Below are 23249 nucleotides of genomic sequence, written 5' to 3'. Positions count from 1 at the left end.
TCCGACGACACTGACCACGATAAAAACGGATCTCATTCAGACGGTCTGGTTCCATTCATTAGCGATGCAGAGGCGTATTCAGAGATCTATTTATGGCGCCGTTTTACCGCAAACTATGGACACTATGTTTTACTATGAAAAGTTCGTTTGTCGATTTGTCCCCACCGACAAGTTGATGACGTCACTTGAAAAAATCGTTCCGCAAAGCAATAACCTTCCAGATTTTTTGCAGCTTTCCAAGAAGCGTGTTTTGTTTTCGGGAGCACATGCACACCATGTGTGCGGCGACAGGACAGACGCGGTTTTTATTGGTCGGGATCCTGGAAATCTATCTTCGGGAACAAGGCTGTGTTCCCGTGACGGGGATATGAATCACGTGGGATGAAAATATTAGATGTCTTTTCCAGGTGAGGCTTCACTCAAAGCTGGAATAAGCAAATGTTCCAGACTAAACAGCCTATTCGAGCTATTTCTGCCTAGTGTTGTGGGAGCGGCACATCGTGTTATAATAGCGCCAGCGTTTGTTTTCTTATTGCAGTGACTCAACGGTTCGCGCACAAAGTGAACCAAATTTAGCCCAGTTGGTGCGGTGAGTTGGTACTACTGAACTAATTTAAATAAATAAAGTATTTGGGGAATTTGTTTTTTGAAAGGGATTTTTTATAAATGTATAGTTGTTCATTTTGTGCCAAATTACATAAGTTTTGACGCTGACTAATACGATGTTGGAGTTGGGTTATAAATTGTCTCGACTTTGAGATTGTGTAATGCTTGTTGAAAGTGATAGTTTATAATAGTATAAATTTCAGATGTCGTGTAGAACGGTGTGTAAAAGTGTAAACACAAACAAAGTGGGACAGTTCGCCAAAAATAATAAAAAAATATATATGACGGTCTTTGATTTTGGTCAATTTTTTCCTAGTAGTAGAGAATGAAAATTCCACATCCTGTATACAAACAAATCTGGTTGAAATCTTTCGTAGGTATGTCGTGATGCGACTAAAAAACGGAAAATGTGTATATCAGTCAGTGGGTATTAATACGTTTGGAAAAATGCCAAGCGTAACCGCCTTTATTGAGTGTTACCAGACCTCGTGAGTATACAGGGCATTGCTTCCGACGTCCATCTGCGTCATAGCACAGAAACCTTCGACTTCAAAACAAAACTATTGGTTGAAGGTTATTTCGACAGAACTTCTCTCGCCCGTCAAGGTTTTTTTGTTTTTCAATTTTCCAACTTGAATTTTTCGATTTTTGGATTTTGCAATTTTTCATTTCGATTCTTTATTTCCTTTGCTTTTTAAACTTTTCATTTTTTTTTCTTCACTTTTTCGATTTAAAATTTCTCGAGTTTTCAATTGTTCGATTTTTCAAATTTTTCATTTCTTCAAATTTTTGGTTTGCAGTTTTTCGATTCGGTTTCTTATTTTTCTCATTTTTTTTAATTTGTCGATTTTTCATGTTCCGATTTTAGAATTTTTTGTTTTTTCTTTCAATTCCAATTTTTCGATTGGATCTGATTTTTCTTCTTTCCAATTTTTCGAGTAATTAGTTTTTTTTTCATTTTTAAAGTTTCCAGTTTTTCGATTTTCCTTCAATTTTTCAATTTGCAATTTTTGGTTTCGGTTTTTTAATTTCTTTATTTTATCAATTTTTCGCTTTTTCAATGTTCTGTTATACTTTTTCTTTTCTTCAATGTACAATTTTTCAATTTTGGATTTTTCAACTTTTAGGTTCTTTTGTTCGTTTTTTCAATTTTGGATTTTTCAATTTTTTGTTTCTTCAATTTTTGATTTACAATTTGTCTAGTTTTCATTTCAAATATGTAATAATTGTGATCTATAAAATTTTTCACTTTTTCAATTTCACGATTTTCGAGTTTTTTTATTTTTCAATTATGTGTTGGATATTAAAACCTTTTCGAGTTTTCAACTTTTCCATTTTGAACTGACTTTTAACTCTTAAATTTTTCGATCTCTCAATGTTATAGGTTTTCTACTTTACAATAATTTGGACGATTCTACCTATATTTTTTTTTTGATTTTACAATTTTTGGGTTTTCCAATTTTTCGACTCATTGGTTTTTCGATTTTTTAGTTTCTCGATTTTTAGTTCTGCAATGTTTCAATTTTTCGTTTATTCAGTTCTTTGATTTGTAATTTTTCGACTTTTCATTTTGTTTCTTCAATATTACTCGAGTTTTCATTTTTAAATTTTCAAGTTTTTCGGTTTTTCTTCAATTTCTCAATTTGCCATTTCTGGTTTCGGTTTTTTAATTTCTTTATTTTATCAATTTTTCGGTGTTTCAATGTTCTGATTTTATAGTTTTTCTTTTTTTCAATGTATTATTTTTCAATTTTCGATTTTTCAACTTTTAGCTTTTTTTGTTCTTTTTTTTCAATTTTGGATTTTTCAATTTTTTGTTTCTTCAATTTTTGATTTACAATTTGTCTAGTTTTCATTTCAAATATGTAATACTTGTTTATTGTTATGATCCTATTGTCAGTATTTTAGTACATGCATTTATTTTCTTTTATCTTAATAATGTATACTATATATGAAATTTATGTTTTGAATGTATCCACTATAGACTAACATAGTCTGTTGGAAATAAACTCTATTATTTTTATAATTGTAATTCATAAAAATTTTCACTTTTTCAATTTCACGATTTTCGAGTTTTTTTATTTTTCAATTATGTGTTGGATATTAAAACCTTTTCGAGTTTTCAACTTTTCCATTTTGAACTGATTTTTAACTCTTAAATTTTTCGATCTCTCAATGTTACAGGTTTTCTACTTTACAATAATTTGGACGATTCTATAATTTTTTTGATCTTATAATTTTTGGGTTTTCCAATTTTTCGACTCATTGGTTTTTGGATTTTTTAGTTTCTCGATTTTTAATATTTTTTATATTTTTGTTTGATTTTTAACTTTTAAATTTTTCGATCTTTCAATGTTATAGTTTGTCTACTTCACAGTTTGGACCATTTTTCGATTTTACAATTTTTGAGTTTTCTAATTTTTCGATTCGATTAGTTTTGCATTTTTAAGTTTCTCGGTTTTTCGATTTGCAATTTTTCCATTTTTCATTTATTATTTCTTCAATTTTACAATAATCAAACTCGAGTTTACATTTTTAAATTTTTTAGTTTTTCGGTTTTTCTTCAATTTTTCGATTCGTTTCCTCTTCTTTCCATTTTTCGATTAATTAGTTTTCCGACTTTTGGTTATGCATTGTTTTAATTTTTCGTTTCTTCAGTTCTTCGATTTGTAATTTTTGATTTTCTACTTTTTCGATTTTTCAATTCATTTTTCAAGTTTTCGAGCAAAAAAAAAAATGTAAAACTAGAAAAATCGAAAGACAACACATTGAGAAACTAAAAACCGAAAAGGTCAAAATCGATAAAACGAAATATAAATTGTAAAATCTACATCTAAAATCAAAGAAATCGAGAAATTGGATCATTGGAAATCCACAAATTGTAACTGAAAAATTTAAAAATTGAAAAATTAAAAATTGAAAATTACAAAAATTGAATAAATGAAAAATTATAAGATCGTAAGAAACAATGAAAAATAAAGGAAATGAAAAAACGAAAAAGCATAACATGAAAACAGTTTAAAAACAGAAATCCAAGAACTTGAAAAATTGAAGAAACGAAAACTTGGAAAATCGAAAAATTAAAAATTGAGAAACTTCAAAATCAAAAAAACGAAATATAAATTGTAAAACTGAAATATTGAAAATTAAAGAAATCGGAAAATCGGATAGTTATTGGAAATCCAAAAATTGCAAAATTGAAAAATTTAAAATTGAATGAACGGAAAATCATAAAATGGCAAGAAACATTAAAAAAATAAACGAAGTCAAAACGCGAAAAATTATGACATAAAATCGAGAAAATGAAAATTAAAAATCAAGAATTTGAAAATTGAGGAAACGAAAAATTGAAAAATCGAAAAATTAAAATTTGGGAAACTGAAAAATCAAAAAATCAAAAGTTGTAATATCGAAAAATTGCAAAATTAAAAAAAACTGCAAATGGAAAAATTGAAGAAATGAAAAACTGAACAATTTGGAAGTCGAGATATTGAAAATTTGAAAAATTGGATTTTCGGGGAATTGAAAAATCAGATTAAAAATTTGAAAAATTGAATGAATGGAAAATCATCAAATCGCAAGAAATATTAGCAAAATAAACGAAGTGAAAAAACGAAAAATTATCATATAAAATCGAAACAATGAAAATTAAAAATCAAGAACTTTAAAAATTGAGGAAACCAAAAATTGAAAAATCAAAAAATTAAAAATTGAGAAACTGAAAAATCGAAAAATCAAAAGTTGTAATATCGAAAAATTGCAAAATTCAAAAAATCTACAAATGGAAAAATTGAAGAAATGAAAAACTGAACAATTTGGAAGTCGAGATATTGAAAATTTTAAAAATTGGATTTTCGGGGAATTGAAAAATCACAGATTGAAAATTTAAATAATTGAATGAACGGAAAATCATAAAATCGCAAGAAATATTAACAAAGTGGAAAAAACGAAAAATTATCAGATAAAATCGAAACAATGAAAATTAAAAATGAAGAACTTGAAAAATTGAGGAAACGAAAAATTAAAAAATCAAAAAATTAAAAATTGAGAAACTGAAAAATCGAAAAATCAAAAGTTGTAATATCGAAAAATTGAAAAATTCAAAAAATCTGCAAATAGAAAAATTGAAGAAATGAAAAACTGAACAATTTGGAAGTCGAGATATTGAAAATTTTAAAAATTGGATTTTCGGGGAATTGAAAAATCACAAGATTGAAAATTTGAAAAAGTGAATGAACGGAAAATCATAAAATCGCAAGAAATATTAGAAATATAAATGAAGTGAAAAAACGAAAAATTATCATATAAAATCGAAACAATGAAAATTAAAAATCAAGAACTTGAAAAATTGAGGAAACGAAAAATTGAAAAATCAAAAAATTAAAAATTGAGAAACTGAAAAATCGAAAAATCAAAAGTTGTAATATCGAAAAATTGCAAAATTCAAAAAATCTGCAAATGGACAAATTGAAGAAATGAAAAACTGAACAATTTGGAAGTCGAGATATTGAAAATTTTAAAAATTGGATTTTCGGGGAATTGAAAAATCAGATTGAAAATTTAAATTATTGAATGAACGGAAAATCATAAAATCGCAAGAAATATTGGCAAAATAAACAAAGTGAAAAAACGAAAAATTATCATATAAAATCGAAACAATGAAAATTAAAAATCAAGAACTTGAAAAATTGAGGAAACGAAAAATTGAAAAATCGAAAAATTACAAATTGAGAAACTGAAAAATCGAAAAATCAAAAGTTGTAATACCGAAAAATTGAAAAATTCAAAAAATCTGCAAATGGAAAAATTGAAGAAATGAAAAACCGAACAATTTGGAACACGAGATATTGAAAATTTTAAAAATTGGATTTTCGGGGAATTGAAAAATCAGATTGAAAATTTGAAAAATTGAATGAACGGAGAATCTTAAAATCGCAAGAAATATTAGAAAAATAAACGAAGTGAAAAAACGAAAAATTATCATATAAAATCGAAACAATAAAAATTAAAAATTAAGAAGTTGAAAAATTGAGGAAACGAAAACCTGAAAAATCGAAAAATTAAAAATTGAGAAACTGAAAAATTGAAAAAAAAAATTGTAATATCGAAAAATTGTAAAATTCAAAAAAACTGCAAATGGAAAAATTGAAGAAATGAAAAACTGAACAATTTGGAAGTCGAGAAATTGCAAATTTTAAAAATTGGATTTTCGGGGAATTGAAAAATCACAGATTGAAAATTTAAATAATTGAATGAACGGAAAATCATAAAATCGCAAGAAATATTAGCAAAATAAACAAAGCGAAAAAAAGAAAAATTATATAAAATCGAAACAATGAAAATTAAAAATCAAGAACTTGAAACATTGAGGAAACCAAAAATTGAAAAATCGAAAAATTAAAAATTGAGAAACTGAAAAATTGAAAAATAAAAAGTTGTAATTTCGAAAAATTGCAAAATTCAAAAAATCTGCAAACGGAAAAATTGAAGAAATGAAAAACTGAACAATTCGGAAGTCGAGAAATTGAAAAATTTTAAATTGGAAATTCGAGGAATTGAAAAATCAAATACTGAAAATTACAAAAATTGAATAAATGAAGTTATAAAATCGCAAGAAACAATGAAAAATAAATGAAATGAAAAAACGAAGAAGTACAAAATGAAGAAAACTAAAACAGTCTAAAATCGGAAATCAAGAACTTGAAATATTGAGGAAACAAAAACTTCTAAAATCGAAAATTAAAAAATCGGATATGTAATTCGAAATCCAAATATTGAAAATTTGAACAATTTAATGAACGAAAAATCATAAAATCGCAACAAACATTAAAAAATAAAAGAAGTGGAAAAATGAAAAATTATGATACAAAATCGCGCAAATGAAAATTAAAAATTTGAAAAATTGGGGAAACGAAAAATCGAAAAATTAGAAATTGAGGAACTGAAAAATGGAAAAATAAAAAATTGTAATATCGAAAAGTTGCAAAATTCAAAAAACTGCAAATCGAAAAATTGAAGAAACGAAAAACTGAACAATTTGGGAGTCGAAAAATTAAAAGAACGAAAATTTATAAAACCGGAATATTGTGATATAAAAAAATTATAAAATCGAAGAAAAAGGAAAAACGAAAAACTCGATTCAATTTCGCGAATTCAATTATTTAAAAAATGTTTGTGTTCGCACCTTTTTCTTAACCTATTCAGATTAAAAAAAAAAAAAACAAGACTAGTTCGTAATTCCCAACCAACAGCCACCAAAGTCAATAACAACAACTATGCCAAGCTCAAGAACAACGCCAACCCATGGTCGTCCCAAAAACTCCCGCGAAATTAAAACAAACACTAAATCACCCATCTGTCAATATTTACATTCTTCCAATTCGAATTCCCGTGCTCCCATGCACCGCCCACGCCTCCAAGAAACAAAGCAAAGCAACAGCGGCGCCAACTTCATAAAAAAAAAAACACACAAAAGCGCAAACAACTCCCCGTTTACGATCACACGCGTCCCATTTTCCACCCGACCTTGACCACCATCATAAAATTGACAAAAATTGGGTCACCTTTGCGTATTCTAAACCAACAATAACAAAAATTCGCAACAGCTGCCAGCCACCTGTAACCTGTAACAGCGCCGATCCTATCAACAAATAAAAAAATGTAGTGGTCGAGTTGGCAAAACTTGACAGGTGTCACACAAGTTAATGAGCGATTAATCCAACCATCCTTGGACAGTATCCTTGATGATAATTAATTTTAATGGGGATTACGTCACTTGTTAGTTTAGTGAACATCGTTTACCTAAGCACATGCGGAGGTCCAAAATTAGGGAAAAATCATACAAAAATGTATGTGTTCTGAGCTGTAAATAAAAAATTTTTACAAAAAAAAATCTCTTGATGATTGTTACTTCCGAGGCATATTGGCGGAACGAGCTCGTTAAAGTGTCGGCAGACAATATCCACGATACTCGCTCCATTTTTATAATAAGACTTCCAAACACACAAACAAATGCGCAAATAACCTTTCAGTAATAGCAATAGAGGAGAAAATATGGCTTTTAGGCCACTCAAGTTTTCGTCGAGTTTTCCACTGGAAAATGTACACAATATACGAGGTACTGTTTTAGGCGTTCTTAACCTATATTAACTGCGTACAACATATTGTAAACGATTTTTTTACAACTCAAAAACGAAAAAAAACACCAATCGTAATAGTCAATAAATAAATACCTTGATAGTGACGTTTTAGTGACAATTTTAATGCACTGCGTTTCCACTACTTGAAAATGTCCAAAGTTTTAAACTCTACATCTGGGCAAAAACATATTACGTATTATATTCTGGATTTTTGTGAAAATTCTTCGATTTTTGCATAATTTCTATACTAGTTTTTCTAAAATATGCAGTTTGATTGTTGGAGACGCAAAAAATGGCTCAATATATCAAAAATGTTATCAAAATTACAATCAATTTAGTTGAATACTACAAAAATTTACATGTTTTAAGTTTCTTCTTGTCGAATTAAGTCTACACATATTAAGAAACAAAGGCAAAATCTAGCCCCGCCCACCCGCCCTATCTCAACTGTGATGATTTTTTTATTCGCCGTGAGCTAAAGGGGCGGAGCTTAATTGCAAAATCCTTATTTCTCTGCAAGAAATAAAAACATATTTTTGAGTATCGTGTTGTTCAAAGAATACTCTGTATATTAAGAAAAAAACACGCCAAAAATTAAGGCCCCACCCATAACCATTCCAAGCTCAATTGTGATGCATTTTTAAAAAAATCACATTTTCAATTTTACGATTTTAGAAATTTTTCGCTTTAATTACTGATTTCCTTACAAAAATTTACCATTTTAAACGTGTTTTAAGATTCTTAGAATAAAAGAATCATCACAATCGCGACAGGGTGGGTGGGCGGGGTTTACATTGTGCCTTTTTTCTTAATTTACATAGTATTTATGAACACACGACACTCAAAAACATGTTTTTAATCTCTTGTAAAGAAATAAATATTTCGCAGTTAAGCCTTGCCCCCTTGGTTCACGGCGAATAAAAAAATCATCACAATTGATGTGAGCGGGCTGACATTTTGCCTTTTTGTATTAATATATGTAGACTTTTTTTCACAACATGAAACTTAAAACATGTGTAAAATGGAAAATTTGTGTAAGGTAATATCGATTTTGTAATTAGGCTCCGCCCCATTATTATCTCAATTGTGATGATTTTTTTTATTCGCCGTGAGCCAAAGGGGCGGAGCTTAATTGCAAAATCCTCATTTCTCTGCAAGAAATAAAAAACATATTTTACTATCGTATTGTTCAAAGAATACTAGGTCTATTAAGAAAAAAACACGCCAAAAATTAAGCCCCTCCCATATCCATTCCAAGCTCAATTGTGATGAATTTTTCATTCATTGTCAGACCAAGGGGCGGAGTCTAATAATTGCAAAATCGATACTTTTCAACAAAAATTTTCCATTATAAACTCTAAAAACAGCAACAAAAATCACGTTAGGAGTTTTAAGTCTAAGATAGTAGCAGAACTTCCCTCGCTCCTGAAGTACACTCCAACAAATATTTGATTTTGCAAATTTTATTACTTTGATGACAAACAGCTAAACTACAAGTTTAGCTTTGTCTAGATAATGCCAACGAGGTTGGCGAAACGCGTTGGCAAATATTTCTACAAGTTAAAAATCACGGCGGATTCATAAGCCACAAGTTTAGGGGTGGGCACGATATTCCTAAATATTTTATTCTAGTTAATGTTCAATTTATTTTGATTTAAAATGCATATGAAAAGGCCGCAGTTTGCATTGTGTTTTCATAATCTGAAAAGAAAAACATTTTTTTTTAAATCACTTGGTTTAAGTCGGTCCAACCCTGATATGAACTGGTTGAACCTATGAAGAGAGATAAAACTTGTTATCTGTTCTATTTCAACTAACACTGTTGGGAGAGAAACCCATTTTGAAGACAATAAGGTCATCTAATCAATTTATCGATTATTCTGTCGAGAACTAACAAAAATTATGTATTTGTTCGTTTTTACGTTAATTAATTTTTTCAAACTTTAGTATCATGTAGAAAATGAAATGTTACATACGTTATAAATTTATAAACATTGGGTTTTTTTGGCTCTATTTTCATTGTTGTCGACACATTTATCTCCATTTTTTCTAATACATACGTACAAAAATCCAAATTTTGGTTCATCTTCCTTCAACTTAAAGAAGAAACTGCTATAAAATTGAAAAAAATATAATTTTTCAAAAATTTAAACTTAAAAGTCAAAATTTTGAAGAATTGGAAAATAGACCCCGTAATTTTAGTGTGAAAATCGTAAAATTTTGTTGGAAGTTGTAGAACTCCAATTACCCAAAAATCTTAGTTATAAAACAGGAATTAAATCTCCTTGAAAAAAAAAAACGTTTCTACTAACCTAAAAACCTTCAAAATTGAAACAGAAAATACAAGCAAGCTCAAAAAAATTCAAATATTCATTAATTTTCTTAATTTGAAAAGAAACTTGAAAAAAAATCACTTGATTTAAATTGGACAAAAATTGCTATGAACCTGTTGACCCTGTTATCTGCTTTATTTTAACTAAAAGTGTTGAAGAAACACACATTGGAGATAATATAGTCATCTAATTAATTTTCCGATTTTGTCAAAAGCTAACACAAATTATTTGTTCTTTCTTACTTAGTTGTCGTGTGTATTTCGTGCAGAATAAAATTTTACGTATTATATACATTATCAATTTATAGACATTGAAATGTTTATGGAGTTCTGCGTCCCACATCTCGAATCGGTTGGACACCGTTATGACGTCACCCGCAGCTATCGCCAATTTAAATTACTATTTTGATTGTTTCATACAAAAATTCAAAATTAAAAAAAAAAAGTGGAATTTTTCAGAACAGGAGTAAAACAAGTTGTACGAAAAATTATTATGTAAATCACAGTACGTAGACAGAAACCCAAAATTGTTTCAAAATCGAAACACAAAATATGCAAGAAAGCTCAGAAATCTTCAAAAATTTGAAAAAATATTCTGATTTTTATACAATGTTGAAACCAGTTGCCATCGGAAATATAGTAATTAACATTATTCCGACGGGAGGGACGTAAAACTTTTCCAGCAACTGTACATTTCAGAACAACGCGCCAATAAAACCAATCAAATGAAAACAAACTCCATCAACAAATCGTCAATATTTGCATTCTCAATTCGATAAACCCTCTGATGCACCGATGCACCGCCGACAATCAGTAAAAAACAAAGTGAAGCAACACAGTCTCGCCACCTTATCAAAAACCCAAGAAAAGCAGCAAACAAGCCCCCGTTTGCGAAAACCAGCCGCCCCATTTCCGCCCGACCTTGACCACCGTCATCAAATTCCCAAAAATTGGGTCACCTCAGCCCGTTCTAAACAACAATAAAAAAAAAAATTCGCAACAGCTGCGAGCCACCTGGAGCCGCCGCCGCTAAATTTAGCGAAAAAAAAGTACAGTCATCGCGACAATGGCAAAACTGACAGGTGTCAAACGTGTTAATGAAACGTCTAAATCGAGGCATCCTTGGGCCGCATCCTTGACAATTATTTTTAATGGGAATTACGCCACTTGTTAGCACCGCAGCAGCGCCTTTACCTAACGACATATGCGGAGGTACGAAATTCGAGAGGCTCCTGCCCCAATTTTGGGCCCCCTGGATGATCGCCGTCACCGACATCATCGGCTTCTCCTTCTTCATCATCTTTATCACAGCGCCTATCACAACCTAGCAATACTTTGGATTCACTCGCACAACTGTGCACACATTTCCGAGCACTCAGCAGCGATAAGGTCCGTATCACATTTTTCCGCGAACGCAACACACACTACAGACGGACCTGTGCGAATTCGTCGGCTCGGAATAAACAAACTCGCGTCTGTGCTCGCCGCCGACCTCGGTCGCACACAGCCTGCTCGTCTGCTGCGAGTGCCGACGACGGCGACGGCGACGGCGATTTCGGCAGGAAGGGGGCGGGCGGGGGGCGGCGGCCCGCCGCGCGATTACTCCACGCTGATTCATTTGGCGCTAAAGCTGACGAAAATATTAACGACGCAAATTTCGGAGGCGGCGAACATCGATTCGCCAAGGTTGCGGGCTCCGTCTGCGTGTGTGTCGGCGTTCGCTTTTTTGCGAGCAACAGTTGGCGGCCGGCGAGGGGCGGCGGTCACGCGAGCCGAGGCATGACGGCGGCCGGGAGCGGCGGACGAGCGCCCAGACGAAATTCGCGCTTTTTGCGGGTGCGTCGGGACGGTTTTTCTTTGTGCGTACATGGTTGGTGTTGGTTGATGCAGTTCAAGGCCGATGGTTTCCGCTGGACTTCGCAAAAACGGTGGATCTCGTGACAGTTTCAAGGACAACCGTGCCCGAAACCAGACTGGTGCAGTTTTGTCTATTACTCACGGCGTGGTGGAATTCCAAACAAAAATAAAGGAGGAGGAACGAAAGCTGGGGGAGATATTGCCGTTCGGTGTTTTGGAAAGGAGAGGGAGGCGCGGTGAGCGATTTTAAACTAGGGCTCCTGTATGTTGTACAAATAGAGGAAACAACTTTTTTACCAATGATTTTCACTGTGTTGTTTCGTTTCTAGGCAAAAAACACAACAAGGCAGTATGTAACTAACCTCATAACCCACTAAATTTTTTAATAATAAACCAACGTCAACGAAAGTTTTTTATAACGGACACAATTATATTTCTTTTTTGTTTTCTTGGCATGTTTTATGTGGCCCTTTTTATTTTATTATTTTTAGTGTTAACAGCCAAGAAATTTAAAATGTCTCGAAATATACGGGGTGATGAAAAAGTCAAGGATATGCTCCGAAAAACTCGAAAAAATGGTTAAAGAGCTCCCACAACCAAATTTTGGAATTATTAAACTTCAAAGTTAAAGTATTAACTTCGTGTTTTAATTTGAATTTAATTTACAGTCTAAAATTCCGATATATGTCAAAAAAAATGAGACTAAATTAAATTATTAATAAATAATTATTTAACTGTCTATTCGACATGGAATTTATTAAAACAAATCAGAATTACGAAGTCAATTCTTCAACTTTGAAGTTTTAATATTTTAAAAAATTTGGTGCAGGTATTTTTTAATCATTTTTTCGGGTTCTTTAGAGCCTTCTTAACAACGTACCATTGAGCTTGTCCGTCGTTTTTTCATCACCCTGTATAAAGGACGTTGAGCATAAAAACTAAAAACTTTTATTTTCAAACATTCAACAACTTAAAAATTATTGCAGGTTTTAAAACGGTAAAGTTCTCTTACAAATGCAATAGAAAACTTCGAATAGTTTTTTTTTCGTAAACGTTAAATTTAAAACATCTTGGTACAAGAAACTGAATTTTTTAATTTCGAAAATAGCAACTTTTCAAAAATTTTGAACTAATATGTTCTAAAGTCTTAAAACTCTTCTTTGGCTCCCACGATGTTAAAAAGTAAACATTTTTATTTCCTAAAATTCAAAAATTTGGAAAAAATTAATAAAGACTCAAATAGTAAACCTGTTTCATTTCAAGTTCAATACGTCATAGAACAAAACTTCAAACGGTGTTTATTTTTAAAAAATATCAAATTAAAAAAAAAAATAAAATCGTTTGTACAAAAATTTTTAAATTTTAAATATCGAAAATAACAAAATTTACGTTCTGAAATCGTATAACTCTTCCTTGGCTCTCACGATGTGAAAACCGAATCTAGATCTTTTGCAGAAATGGTCGACCTGAAAAGCTAGATTCAGAAATCGAAAACTTAAAAACTGCAAATTCTGAATTTTGAAAAATCGAAAAATTAAAAAACGGGGAATTGCAAAAACTAAAAATCGAAAAATTGTAAAATCAAGAAATTAATATTGAACAATAGTAAAACTGAAACATTGTAAAAACAAAAAAATTGTAATATCGAAAAATTGTAGTATTGAAAATCGAAAAAAAAAATCGAAAATCGAAAAATCCAAATATACAACTTAACGATTGTAAAATCGAAAAATGGTAACAATGAATCCAAAATTTCGATCATTAGAAATCGACAAATTGAACTAAAAATCCAAAAGTTGATAATTCCAAAAAATTTTATAATCAACAAATTAAAACATCGAATTATTTAAATATGGATAAATTGGAAACTCGACAAACTGGAAAACAGAAGAATTGAAAAATTTAACATCGAGGAAATGAAAAATTGAAAAATTTTAAAAATGTAAAATCGCAAAATTAAAATACTGAAAAATCTAAAAACTGAAGAACGAAAAATCATAAAAATTTAAAAAATCTAATAATTTAAAATGGAAAAATTGTAAAATTAAAAATGAAAATGTTTCAAATTGAAAAACTGAAAAATCCAAAAGCAGTAAACTTAATTCCAATTTCCTCTTCCAAATTCAAAACGTTGTAGAAGAAACCTTCAAACGGTATTTTTTTCGTGAACGTTAAATTAAAAAAATCCTTTATACAAAAATGTCAATATTTTTTAATTTCACAAACGCAACTTTTAAAAAACTTCGAACTATGTATTATGTTCTAAAGTTTTTAAAACTTTTCTTTGGCTCTCATGGTGTGAAAAACTAACCTAGATATTTTACAAAAATGATCGACGTGAAAAGCTAGATTGAGAAATGAAAACTTAAAACTGCAAAATCTAAATTTTGAAAAATCAAAAAATACAAAATTCTAAGTAGAATCTAAAAGTTGAAATGTAAAAAACTGTAAAATCATTGAATTGTGAAATCAAAACGTTGATAAACTGAAAAACTAAAACCGAAAAATTGAAACATTAAAAACTACAAAAATGCAATTGTAAAAACAAAAAATTGTAATATCGAAAGTGTAGTATTGAAAATCAAAAAATTAAAATCGAAAATCGAAAAATTGAAATGAAATCGAAATATTTGAACAATTTAACGATTGTAAAATTGAAAAATCGTAGCAATGAGTTTAAGCATTAGAACTCGAGAAATTGAAAAATTAAAAATTGAAAAGTTATCATTCTAAAAATTTGAAAATTTGAAAAATCGAGAAATTGAAACTTCGCATCCTTTAAAAATGGATAAATTGGAAAATAAACAAATTGCAAAATTTAACATCGAGTAAATGAAAAAGTAAAAATCGAGACACTCAGAAATCGAAGAATTGAAAAATATAAAAATTGTAAAATTGCAAAATTAAAAAATCTAATCAGATATTTAAAATGGAGATATTGTAAAATCAAAAATGAAAATGTTTAAAACTGAAAAATTGCAAAAAATGCCGGCTTTGAAGCAGTAAAAATCCTTTGTGCAAAAATTTGAATATGTATTTTTTTAATTTCGAAAATACAACTTTAAAAAAATTTCGAACTTTGTAGCTAATCTAGATGCGCAAAAATGTCGAAGTGAAAAGCTAGATTGAGAAATCGAAAACTCAAAAACTGCAAAATCTAGATTTTGAAAAATCGAAAAATAAAAAAAAATCAAGAATCTGAAAGTTGAAATGTGAAAGACTATAAAATCATGAAGTTGAGAAATCAAAAGTTGAAAAACTGAAAAATCGAAAAATTAAAAAACAGGGACTGAAGAACTAAAAATTGAAAAACAGGAAAATCGAGAAATTAAAACTGAAGAATTAAGAAACTGAAACATCAAAAACTGAAAAAATGCAATTGTAAAATCGAAATTTTGAAAAATCTCACAACTGAAAGATTGAAAAAACAAAAAATTGAAAGATGAAAAATCGAGAAATTAAAAAACGGGGACTTTAGAACTAAAAATCGAAAAATTGGAAAATCGAGATATTAAAATTGAAGAATTGAGACACTGAAACATCAAAAACTGAAAAAATGCAATTGTAAAATCGAAATTTTGAAAAATCTCACAATTGAAAGATTGAAAAAACAAAAAATTGTAATATCGAAAAATTGTAGTATGGAAAATCAAACAATTAAAAAATTTAGCATCGAAAAATCCAAAGAATGAATCGAAAAATTAAAACATTAGAAATCCAGAAAATGAATTAAAAATCGAAAAATTGGTAACTCTAAAAATTCTAATTTTGAAAATTCGAGAAATTAAAATTGAAGAATTGAGACACTGAAACATCAAAAACTGAAAAAATGCAATTGTAAAATCGAAATTTTGAAAAATCTCACAATTGAAACGAAAAAACAAAAAATTGTAATATCGAAAAATTGTAGTGTGGAAAATCAAACAATTAAAAAATTTAGAATCGAAAAATCCAAAGAATGAATCGAAAAATGAAATCATTAAAAATCCAGAAAATTCCAGAAATTAAAACATCGAATCATTTGAAAATGGAAAAATTGGAAAATCTATAAAATCGAAAACAGAAAAACTTCAAAATTTCAAAATTGTAAAATCGCAAAATTAGAACACTAAAAAATCTAAAAATTGAAAGATGAAAAATCGAAAAATTTAAAAATCTAATCATTGAAAATTGAAAAATTGTAAATCGAGAAATTTAAATTGAAGAATTGAGAAATTGAAACATCAAAAACTGAAAAAAATTGCAATTGTAAAATCAAAATTTTGAAAAATCTCACAACTGAAAAAACAAAAAATTGTAGTATTGAAAATCGAAAAATTAAAATAAAATAGAAAAATTGGTCTGAAGAGTTTAGACAGTACTTCCCTCGCTGTCGGAAACTTGACGACTGCATGCCTATTGTGTTTTTTTTCTCATTACATTTTTGTAGTGGGAATTTAAAAAAAAAATTGCGATGACGTCATCAACATTTTTGCAAGGACACGTATATCAGTTGGGATAGATGTAGTGTAATACTAAGAATAAAATTATTATATTCTCAAATTTTCGGGAAAATGAATTGGGTCGTTTGAATATTGATTTGTAATAATCAATAAAATAACGAAACAATTTACTCACGTATACCTACGTATCAGAGGCAACTGAAAATCGTGTATGTATAAACATTGTTAATTTAAGATGACAGGCGTAACAGCATACGTGAGAGCCAAACACAGAAACTGTAAACAAAACGACCGTCGGTTTTATTGCTTCGACTTCCGCGTATTATATAAAACATTGGGTTTTATTTTAATTCTTGACGGTGAAATTCACAAGTGGTTGATTATAAACATGTCTATTTCACATTCGCGGAATCAAGTGAACGCATAAAACAAATGCAGGTCTGTAATGTTAAAGTCGATGTAAATAAGCGTGCTACCCTTATGTTTCAACCGAGTTTTTCCTTTAACAAATTTTGTGTCTACCAAATTGGGTTGGTTGGGGTGTAATACTAATAATAAGTGTTGCCTTTAATTTAATCAATAAAATAAATTGACTTCATTAATTTTTTTGAACCACCTCTTAAGAAAATCTAAAAAATATGAATGGAATGATAAATCACAAGTACAAACTCATCATATTTTTTGCATTTTAGATAGGATTTATTCAGCAAATTTAAGGGTGACGTCATCAATTTTTTTAGGAGGGATGAACAAATACATTTTGAACAAAAGTTTACCATGCTTATAATAACTTTAAAATATTCCCAAGATTTCAAAGCATTCGGTTTTGTAATTCCTGATTAAATCGATAAAATAAATTCACGCCTTCATTAATTTTTTTGAGTCACCCTGCATATGCAAATCCAAAAATATGAATGGAATGATAAATCACAAGTACAGACTCATCATATTTTGTACATTTTAGATACGATTTATTCGGAAAACTTTTGAGCTGACGTCATCAGTTTTTTGTAGAAGATAACCAAATACATTTTGACTAAAAATTTATTATGCTCTTTATAACCTTAAAACATCTGCAAGATTTCAAAGCATTCGGTTTTGTAGTTCCTGATTAAATCAATAAAATAAATTTACGCATTCATTAATTTTTTTGAGTCACTCTGTATATGCAAATTCAAAAAATATGAATGGAGTGATAAATGACAAGTACAGGCTCATCATATTTTGTACATTTTAGATATGATTTATTCGGCAAACTTTCGAGCTGACGTCATCAAGTTTTTGGAGGGGATAAGCAAATATATTTTGACTAAACATTTATTATGCTCTTTATGACCTTAAAACATCTGCAAGATTTCAGAGCATTCGGTTTTGTAGTTCCTGATTAAATCAATAAAATATATTTACGCATTCATTAATTTTTTTGAGTCACCCTGTATATGCAAATCCAAAAAATATTAATGGAGTGATAGTTCACAAGTACAGACTCATCATATTTTGTACATTTTAGATATGATTTATTCCACAAACTTTTGAGCTGACGTCATCAAGTTTTTGGAGGGGATAAGCAAATATTTTTTGACTAAAGATTTATGATGCTCTTTATAGCCTTAAAACATCTGCAACATTTCAAAGCATTCTGGTTAGCAGATTAAAAATTAAATTTCAAAATGTTGTTTTATAATTTTGATTTTTTTTCCAAAAATCTGGACGTTTCGGGTGAAAAGTCGATTCAGAGTTGTAAACTACATGTGTAGGACTATGTTATTTTATACAATTGAAAACCCATTTACTATGTACAATTTTGAAGTGACGTCATCGCTTTAGTGGTGGGGATGATTCGACAAATTTTGGTTAGCGTTTTACCATCTACATGATATTCTTAATATAAGTACAAAATTTCACAACAATCGGTCGAGTACTTTCGGAGATTATCTGTCTAATAAAAATCCGTGACAACAGACGGACAGACGGACAGACGGACAGACGGACGGACAGACGGACAGACGGACAGACAGACGGAAATGGGAGACCTATTTCTTCGTCTTCTAGGGGTCATGAAAGATCGAGAAAACGTAAAAGTACAGAGTCGGCCGACGGACTCGATTACAATACTTCCTTTGCTTACGCTCGGGAAGTAAAAATTAAAATAAAATCGAAAAATTGAAATACTGAACAAGTTAACGACTGTTAAATCCAAACATCCAATGAATCGAAAAATTAAATCATTAAAAATCTAGAAATTGAATTAAAAATCGAAAAGCTGATAACCCTAAAAATTTGAAAAATCGAGAAATTAAAACATCGAATCACTTAAAAATGGAAACGTTGGAAAATCTATGAACTGGAAAATTGTAAAATCGCAAAATTAGAACACCGAAAAATCTAAAAATTGAAAAATGAAAAATCGAAAAATTAAAAAATCTAATCATTTAAAATTGAAAAATTATAAAATCGAAAATTGAAAATGTTTAAAACTGAAAAATCAGACAATTAAACAAAATATATTGGAGGCTTTGAAGCAGTACACTTGATTCCAATTTCCTCTTCCAAATTCATACGTTGTAGAAGAAATCTTTAAACGGTTTTTTTTTTCGTAAACGTTAAATTGAAAAAAAATCCTTTATACAAAAATTTGAATATTTTTTATTTCGAAAATAGCAACTGTTAGTTATGTAGTATGTTCTAAAGTTTTAAAACTCTTCTTTGACTCTCTCGATGTGAAAAGCCAATTAGATGGTTTACAAATCCTGAAAATCATCGAGGTGAAAAGCTAATATTTTTATTTCCCAAAATGTAAGAATTTGGAAAAACGTTTATTAAGACTTTCAGGCAGTAGACCTATTTAATTCCAATTCAATACGTCACAGAACTTCAAGTTGATTTTTGTTTCGAAAGTATAAAAAAAATCGTTTCTACAAAAATTTGTATATTTTTAATATCCAAAATAGCAACTTTTTGAAAAGTTTAAAACACTTCTTTAGCTCTCACGACGTCAAAAATTAACCAGAAAGTTTTTAAAAAACTTGACATGATCCTAGACAAAAAGTTGTACGTCTTATAGCTTTAAAGGCAGCAGAAAATCTAGTGGTCGAAATGTGAGAACTGCAAAAATGTCAAGTATTTTATTTTTTGGAAGTTTCCAAAATTCTGCCGCCAAAATAAAAGAAAATTTTAATGTCTTGAATACAAGCGACAGTTTTATGTTGGAAAACTAACGAATCAAAGCTTTTCACTCATTTAATTAATTAAACAAAAAAAAACAAGTCAACGATTAACTAAAAAGAATAACTAAAAATTTGACTACATCTTTGTCGAGATTCAAAACCCCACGTGTTAGAAAATTATGTGGCCGAGAACATTACCCGTCGTTAAAACGTTCCCAGAGTATGCCTCACGACGCCCATTATACCGTGATGTGACTGAGAATAGAACTCGTTTTATATTTATTTCGTAACTATTTTCGAGTACACGTGCAACAACCCAGCTTTCATAGCAACAAATAATTTAAAAATATATGCAAGCTATTTCAATTATTTACACCTGTTGTTCGTGCCAACCTTGGATGGAGATTTCCCTGACCACTTAAAGCATCTCAAGATAAAAAATATTTGGAAAACACACAGAGGACGTCGTCTCGGTCAACACGAACGAAACCGAGAACAATGCTCGCAGAAAACGGAGCAAGTTCGCCGGGCAGAAATACCAACGAAAACAAACACCCGATTTGTTTATTAAATTACGGCCACAATAAAAATTCTCAGCATTAACACCAATTAATCTCAATGGATAGTTGATCGCTCCAACGAAGCCAGATTTAATTTCGAAAATACCACGAAGCAAAGGTTAAAACTTGGTCCTTGCCACTCCGCCTTAGATCTTATCACTCAATGGACAGTTATTACTTAATTTACCATTAAATGGCTAATTGCCCGGCACGGCAGCGGCATTACGTCAACACACCTAAAACCCTTTCTAAACCGAATCGACGCAGAAATAATACTTAAGTCAATTAAGCAAATGCCAATTGACGTCCGTCCGATTTAAGCCACACCGTGAAGTATTTCACCGAGTCAAACCAAGCACATAATCGAGATTTATTTTTAAAATTCGATTATTCAAATATTTGGAGGCGCGGGTTTTAGAGTGCTCCGCCTGCTCAGTGCGGGTTTCCATAATCCCCAAACACTGAAAAAAGTTGCAGTTTGATGTAGGTATAACGGAAAAAATCGTTATACCTCCTCTAGCGAGTCCCCTCAACTTCACCTTGCTCAAACCACAAGGACGAAACCGTAAAAAAACCACCGGCGTACCAACATTCCGAAAATTCTCTCGAGCCACTAAAAAACCGAAAAAAATCGTCGTTCCCTTTTCCGCGCTACAATACCGTCCGCCATGTTTATTCATTTGTTTATTATATATTTTTGCGCAATCATCTCCCAGCCAGCGAATTTATTATTCTTATCTCCATTTTTTTCCGATCTCATCTGAATTGTAAAGAAGTCCCGAAGCCGTGCTGAATCTCATTAGAGCGAACGCTCGTTTTATAAATCACGATTTATTGTGTCGGTTCTCGTGTGCTCGATTAGGCCGATGGGCATTGAAAGGGTGACGTGACCTTCGGGCTGGAGATATTGGGTCAAGGCTGACGGCTCAATACTGCAACCGGGTCAGGTCAGGAGTCGTCTGAGATGCGGCAATTCCCGGTGACGGCGGGGAAAAATGGGGCGTTCGGGGCGGCGGGAATTCGGGGGAATGGGATCGTCCCTGGGGGAGCTTCCCGACGAACTTCTTGATTAGATTCTGTGACACGTCCACGGTGGCTAATTCTTGCGGAAAGTGGCTTTAATAAAATTAGGAACTCTTGGTGCTTGGTGACGTATCTGCCGTGTTGCTCGATAAAAACGCTCAAAGACCTTTTAGAACCAGTTTTTTCAAAACTTAAAAAGAATGGGTATATTGTGATCTAGTTTTCGCTGCCCACTATGTCACCAAGTTACGTATGTCGTTTCTTAGAACATACAACTTTGTGGGTTGACTATAAGCTCGAGTCTTAACAACGTAAATTTCGCCAATACTAATGAAGTAATGAGTAATGACAACATATTGTATTTCCAAATTTTCTTTCGGTTTTAGATTTTTCGATTTTTCAAATTTATTATGTCTTGAATAACCAGTTTTCCGGTTAAATCGTTCCTAATTTAAATAAATTGACTCATTCATTATTGAGTCACCCTGTATAAGTACTTCTACGTCATTTATTTTTTAGAAGCGCATAAACGAATAAATTTTGTTTAATGATTTATAAATATTGTTTTTGCAGTTTCAAAGTTAATTGCCAAAAGTTGTTACAATATACATACAAAATTTGACAACAATCAGTCCGGTAGTTTTAAAGATTATCTGTCTAATAAAAAATCAACACAAACAGTGAGACAGATAGATCACTTTTTTCTTACTCTCGTGGTCATGAAACGTCGAGAAAACATGAAAGTAGCACGTCGCCCGACGGACTCGATTACTATACTTCCTTGGTTTACGCTCGGGAAGGAAAGTTTCCAAAATGTGCCTCCACTACCATAAAAAACTTTTGAAAAGACATTTGCAAAATTTTATTTTGTTGATAGTCCAACACTAAAATTTAAAGTCAGAAATCTCAGCCTCTTGTATATCTTGTAAATAACAAAAAATCGAACAATTTTAAACCGAAAAACTGAAAAATAAAAAAATAAGAAATTTTAAAAATCGAAAAATCTAAAATATCAAAATCATTAAAAAATCTAAAATTTAAAAATTAGAAAAATAGACCAAACAAAGAATCGAAAATTCGTGAGTTCCAAAAATCTAGAATGTAAAAAACCGAAAAATTGTAAAAACAAAACTCGAAAATTGAAAAAGTAAAAAATGAAACGAAAAACCGAAAAACTGAAGAATCGAAACTTATATGGAAAAATCCCAAAACTGAAAAACCGAAAAATTGAAAATTTACAAAACTGGAAAATCAAAAACAAGAAAAATCTAAAATTTGAAGATTCGAAAAACTAAAGAATTGAGAAATCAAAAAGTCGAAAAATCGAGAAATGGCAAAATTAAAATATAGAAAAATCTAAAATCGGAAAATCCAGAAATCAAGATGTTGAAAAATCGAAAATTTAGAAAAACATCAAAAATTGACAAATCGAAAAAATAAAATATCGTCAAATTGAAATATCGGAAAATTGAGAAATTGACCAAGAGAAAAATTGAAAAATCCTAAAAAATTTAAGAACTGAAGAACTAAAGAACTGAAACTAAACTGAAAATAATCTAGAAATCGTAAGTCGAAAAATCGAGAATTCAATAAATTGGATAATAATAATCGATTAATCCAGAAATCGAAAAATCGGAAATTTAGAAACACCAAAAATTGAAAAATCGAAAAATTTAACATCTAAAAATTGAATAACCGAAAAATGGAAAAAACTGAAATATCAAACAATTTAAAAATCGAGAAATAGAAAACTGGAAAAACTAAAAAGCCGGACATTTAAAAAAAAAACTAAAAAATCAAAAACCTGAAAAATCGAGAAATTGAGAAGTCAAAAAATTGAAAAATGCGAACATGAAAAAATCGAAAAATTTAAAGTCGAAAATAGTTGAAAAATCGAAAATTTAGAAACACCAAAAATTGAAAAAACTGAAATATCAAAAGATTGAAAAATGGAGATATAGAAAAGTCGCAAAACTGAAAAACCGGGAATTTAAAAAGGAAACTGAAAAATCAAGAAGTAAAAAAATCGAAAAATGGGAAAATCAAAAAATCGAAAAATTTAAAAGTCGAAAACTCGGAAATGTTGAAAAATCGAAAATTTAGAAACGCCAACAACTGAAAAA

At 30.3% G+C, this 23249-nt stretch overlaps 2 protein-coding genes across 2 annotated transcripts in view; one reads left to right on the top strand and one right to left on the bottom strand.

The window, feature by feature from the left end:
• LOC135130877 (retinoic acid receptor RXR-alpha-B) overlaps nucleotides 1-11615 on the bottom strand; it is a 101367-nt gene extending 89752 nt beyond the window's left edge. Inside the window, exon 1 of the mRNA XM_064058327.1 lies at nucleotides 11272-11615. Within this exon, the coding sequence (XP_063914397.1) occupies nucleotides 11272-11377 (106 nt within the window). The 5' untranslated portion in view covers nucleotides 11378-11615. The remainder of the gene's footprint in view (nucleotides 1-11271) is intronic.
• A 10-nt stretch (nucleotides 11616-11625) lies between these two features.
• Nucleotides 11626-23249, top strand: part of LOC135130879 (thiamine transporter 1-like) — a 47420-nt gene continuing 35796 nt past the window's right edge. The window contains exon 1 of the mRNA XM_064058328.1: nucleotides 11626-12170. The gene's annotated coding sequence lies outside the window, so the exon portion shown is untranslated. The remainder of the gene's footprint in view (nucleotides 12171-23249) is intronic.

The sequence above is a fragment of the Zophobas morio genome, unplaced genomic scaffold (genome assembly GCF_036711695.1).
Source record: "Zophobas morio isolate AGI-343-1 ecotype UQ-CSIRO unplaced genomic scaffold, CSIRO_AGI_Zmor_V1 ptg000018l, whole genome shotgun sequence".
NCBI lineage: Eukaryota > Metazoa > Arthropoda > Insecta > Coleoptera > Tenebrionidae > Zophobas > Zophobas morio.
The sequence above is the reverse complement of the archived record's forward strand: the minus strand, read 5'-3'. Positions and strand labels throughout refer to the sequence as shown.